Source organism: Cynara cardunculus, assembly GCF_001531365.2.
Source record: "Cynara cardunculus var. scolymus isolate 2C chromosome LG 11, CcrdV1, whole genome shotgun sequence".
Taxonomy (NCBI): domain Eukaryota; kingdom Viridiplantae; phylum Streptophyta; class Magnoliopsida; order Asterales; family Asteraceae; genus Cynara; species Cynara cardunculus.
This window is the reverse complement of record NC_037538.1, coordinates 2989267-2994525: the sequence shown is the minus strand read 5'-3', so window position 1 is coordinate 2994525 and position 5259 is coordinate 2989267. Positions and strand designations below refer to the sequence as shown.

Here is a 5259-nt window from a genome sequence, read left to right as displayed (position 1 = left end):
CCTCATCTGTTCAATCTGGTAGCGATCTACGCCTCGCTCTCCGAAAACCCTAGCCTGCTTCTACCTCTGATCTTTGACGATGCCGCCGAAGTTCGATCCATCGCAGGTCGTCGACGTTTACGTCCGTGTTACTGGAGGTGAGGTCGGTGCGGCGAGTTCACTCGCTCCTAAGATCGGACCGCTCGGTCTGTCTCCGAAGAAGATCGGAGAAGACATCGCCAAGGAAACTGCAAAGGACTGGAAGGGTCTCAGAGTCACTGTGAAGCTCACTGTTCAGAATCGTCAGGCTAAGGTATCCGTTGTCCCGTCCGCTGCTGCTCTGGTCATCAAAGCTTTGAAGGAGCCGGAGCGTGACCGGAAGAAGGTGAAAAACATTAAGCACAGTGGCAACATTTCACTCGATGACGTGATTGAGATCGCTAAGGTTATGCGTCCGAGGTCGATGGCTAAGGAGTTGCAAGGGACTGTCAAGGAGATCCTTGGAACATGTGTTTCTGTTGGTTGTACTGTCGACGGAAAAGATCCGAAGGATTTGCAGCAGGAAATTGCTGATGGAGATGTCGAGATTCCTCAGGACTAATTGCAGAGTCTGTTCAGATTCAAGTGAGGAAATTTTCTGGTTTTATGATATAGTTTTTTTTATTTTCGTTTACTATCCATTTCATGAGTTTTGCTTCCATCATGTTATCAGTTCATCGAGTGAATTTTGAGACATTAGCTAAAACTATTGGTATTTAGTTTTCTGAATTTATTTAAGAAGCTTCAAGCCTTATTCCGAGCATTCATCTGCCGATGAATTATCAGTTCTAGCATTTTCTATGTGCTTTGAACAGGATCAATGCACTTTTGCAACACGATTCATCTTTTATTACGGAACGTGATTCAAGTGCACTTTATGCACTGTTGATCAGCCACTGCCCAATCTATTCATAGTGAGGGCCATCTTATGATTCATATCGATATAACTGGTTCTATAATTTGTTTAAGGTGACCAGACAACCATCATAAGCAGTTTTATCATTGCATGGCACATCATTAACAAGCCATTCTCTTGTCACTCGAAACAGACTTCTAAGTTCTAATGCACAATTTCTTGAATTCTCCTACAGCCATCCTGTTTTAGTTTCTGATTGAGAAATCCAAATTGCCTTTGTCCTAACAGTAATTAGTACAAAGTTTTGAGTGCTTGTCCATTTTCCTTGAAGTTTGACAAGAAGCAAAATTACCTTCAAAAAATATTACAAGTTTACCTACTTTCAAGAGTCAGGTTCGATTGTAAATATAATAGAATCTAGTATAATACTTGACTTATCCTAATCTCTATTTATAGAATTGTGAAAATACTATTGTTGTCATTGTTAGTTAGGCAATACTACCATCCATTTATTATAGAAATGCCATTGTCGTAGACTGGTTAAAGTATAACTTGTTTCGTTCCCTTAACTGGTCCTTAGCCTAAAACCTTGGGTGGTTAACTCAACTGACGATAAAGCTCGAGTCCTTGGGGATTCTGGTTAGAGGTCACTTGTACTAGTTATGCAAGCCCACCGAGGATTTTCTGGTTGTTCTCCGGGGCTCCTGGGATTAGTTGAGGTATGCGTAAGCTAGCCCCAAGACCCATGGTTAAAAAAAAGCACCGGGATAACTAGTATTTGAACCAGTTTCAAGACCGTCCACTTGACTAATGAGTAAATATCACATGGGGCTTTAATTTCTTTAGTTCTACTCGGTCTTTTATCTGACCAATTAAAAAAACTCGTATTTGATAGAGGGTGATCTTTTATAACTCTTTAATTGTAAGTTTGTAACGAGTCTTGTTCCAGATCCAGGACTTGCCTAGTTTTCAAGCGTTTATGTTGACCCCTAATTGTTGCCTCTAACCTATTATATTGATTGATCCAACACAAATGACACATTGTCATCGAAGGGAGAGTCTATAAATTGTCTTGATCATTGATGATCGATTGTTGAATCCTAACGTCTCCTTCAGGACTCCATCGTTGTCGTCAACGTGTGTGTCCCTCGGACCCTCTCGAATTTGCATATCATTACACATTTCCTTGATCCCAAAATTTAACCTGTAATTTGAAATGATTTTAAACCCGTTCCTCTTAGAGCAACTCCAATCGAACGGTAAAACCCTAATTTTGCCGTTCTTTTGGATCCAATCGCACGCCAAAAACACCAAAATTTTGCCGGAGGAAGGAAATGAACGGCAAATTTGCCGTGGAAGAGGTGGACGGCAAAAGGTTGGAGTTGAGTATTTTTTTGGTGTTAACGGGCCCACTTATTTGGTGTTTCTTTTAGCGTCAAGGTTGGAGTTGCCCTTAGTTCGTCAGAGATCGATCTTGCGATTAGCCTATGAGGAAACCCATAAGCTTTCTTGTGGTGGGCCCGGCCATGCGATGCGTTATGATTTTAAGCCTACTCAAAAAACTTCTCATCCCTTTTGGACCCTAGATTGGACCGGCTGTTAGTCCCGTTATTCATCCTATATATATATATATATATATGCATGTATCTGTATTATATTATTAAGCATTTTATAAGAACTTTTAAAAATTATTTTTTATATATGAAGTATTGTTTATTGATGCATATTACATAAAATTTAAGATTATAAGTAATTATATGTAAGTACAACTTATTAAAGCTTCATGTTTGAATTCGTATAACTAACTTTAGATAAACATAATCAAATAAAATATAAACATCTCATTTTAAATATATAAAAATTAAAATATAATTAGGATAATTATTGAATTTTAACAAAATACTTAATTATTATCTTTATAAAAAATTATATTATCAAACCAAATAAAAAAATGAATTAAAGAAATACACAAAAAAACGAGAAATTTTAAATAGTTAGTCTGATATTAATATCAATATTTTTTTTTAATTTTTTATGATATATTCATATTTATATTTTATTCAAAAACAAAATTATCGTTTTTTAAAAACCACATAACCATATTATAACATCGACTAAGACAAAAAAACACTAAAATCGAGATGTATCTCGTTGTATTGTGCGAGTATCTTTCTAGTATATACATACAGAATATGGTTCAAATGAGAACCTTGTGATTTACGAATGCAAGAACAGTCTCTAGGCCATACATTATGTTATAAATCAAATTTTAAGATAAGTTAAAGGATTTCTCAAAATTAAATAAATATTAAAAAAATTCAAAAAAAACTAAAGGCGTGGGAGGGTAAAATTGGTAACTAAAATTGAAATAACACGATGATGATTATTCTGATCATCCTCAGAGTGATAATCATCATCAGTGGTGTGATTATCACAACATCACAGTGATAGTAGGCCTATTAGGTAAACCGAAAACAAGGAACTGAGGAAGTAACAGGTTCCGGCCGAGTTAAGGAGAGCGTACAGTCGATTTCGAAGCCGAGGAAGAAGATAAAAGGTATGTGTTTAATAACACATCTTAATCACATATAACACATCGACTGGGGTTTGATAGTTGTCTGTAATCAATTAGGAATTCGATGATTGAATGTCTATCGATTAGGGATTTAATGGTTGAATGTCTATCACTGAATTGTCAAAATTCAGAGCATGGTTGGGAAATCGAATCAAACTATGTAACCAATTTTTTCAACATTTTATATTAAACTAAAAAGAATATCAAAGAGGTTGCATTTGTGACATTTCATCGAATAGTTAGAGGGCGTCATTAAGCCTGGTAATATTATGAACAGTGAGCAAACAAATCAAGCCACAAATATAAAGAAAATAACAATGAGAACCAATAGGCACATTAGCAAATTGGAAAAGGCAGGAAAAAAAAACCTTAAATCAAGTATGAAAAAGGAAGAAACTTAAAATCAAGAATCGAGAGCGAGAAACAAAGAAATCAACAATCACAGGTCGAAATCAACGTAGGGCAGTGGTGGATTGGATTATCTGTTGATGCCCTTTGGTTGGGATGCTCTGCGTCGTTGTCGTGGCTACACATGGTCAAGGCTGACCATGTACTTATAGGTACCTATAAACAATGGAAAAAAGTCATTTCAGTTAATCATAACCATACATGAAAAGAATAAGAAGCTTACAAGATTATGTTTGCTTAAAAAGCAGTTGGTCTCAGGTTTGAGTCCGGAGCCCCTTATGCTCCTTAACGTCTGGTAAATCTTAAATAGTCCACTGGTATCGGATTCCTTGGAGGCTAGGTGCCATGTGAGACCGATTGGTTTTATTGCTATTCAATTTTTTGTTTCTCAAAACATAAGTAGCTCATAATGAAGTTGATTATTTTGTAGTAGATTCTGAAAATGATTATTTTTCGTTACTATTTAATTGATTCGGAGAGTGTTTATGATTGCTTATTTAAAGTGCTTATAAACTCGTTCTGGTGTGATACAGGTAATAAAAAGTTTTTATTGTTTGGATGAAGAATTTCGGTTTGGCACCGGTAATTAGAAGTTTTTTTGATGAGTTACTCTCTTCTAACTTGTTTGAAACAATTTATCAGCTTTGCAAACCAAATTACCTTTTTACCTTCCCATTCCTACTCGTATATGTTAGATTGCATCGACGGATTATGAAGACAAGATGGCGCCGTCGGTAGCGGTGGAGGAAGGTTATGGTGGTGTGGTGTGGTGGTGGAAGACAACCACAACAACAAAAAGGTTTTGGCCAATGTTTACCATAATCATAAAAGGTTGCTATCATATATTACTTTGCATCCCAATTCTTCTCATCCATCGAACCCTCGTCTTCCGGCTCCGACCTTGCTGTTCAGTTCTTCAATCTTTTTCGAAAGTCTGAGTCTTTGGTCTTTTTCTTCTACGCACGCACAAGTACTTATGATTCAATATGTAAAACACTTGCTTGTAAATCTAGATCGTCAATGATACATGCTCATCTAATTCTTATGCATACACTTTATATGTGTCACAACGTTTTTTATTAATATGTAGCATAATTGCATCACTGTATGAAAGAATGTCATTTTTGATCTTTTTATATATATATATGAGCAAAAAACTTATTAAACACTAAAAAATAACTTATCAATTTATTATGTATAAGTATCATTATAAACTAATCCAAACATTTTTTTATAAAACTTCAGTTTGAAATAAGATAAGTTGATAATCACTTCTATTTACCCTCTAAAAAAAGCACACTATACAATTACTACTTCATTTGACCTGATGTTCAAGAACTCATAAATGCCAGCTCACCAGCCCACATAAATACCACCTCAATCTTCGCTCAACGTTAATGCT

General features: G+C 35.8%; 1 protein-coding gene across 1 annotated transcript; it reads left to right on the top strand.

The window, feature by feature from the left end:
- On the top strand, positions 1–780 carry LOC112521192 (60S ribosomal protein L12-like). Its single transcript, XM_025129905.1, has one exon. It carries the CDS (start codon positions 80–82, stop codon positions 578–580), a length of 501 nt encoding a protein of 166 aa, XP_024985673.1. The 5' UTR covers positions 1–79; the 3' UTR covers positions 581–780.
- The last annotated feature ends 4479 nt before the right edge of the window (positions 781–5259 follow it).

Excerpts from the sequence above, each read along its gene's own strand:
- LOC112521192 (XM_025129905.1), top strand. The coding sequence starts at position 80 with ATGCCGCCGAAGTTCGATCCATCGCAGGTCGTCGACGTTTACGTCCGT.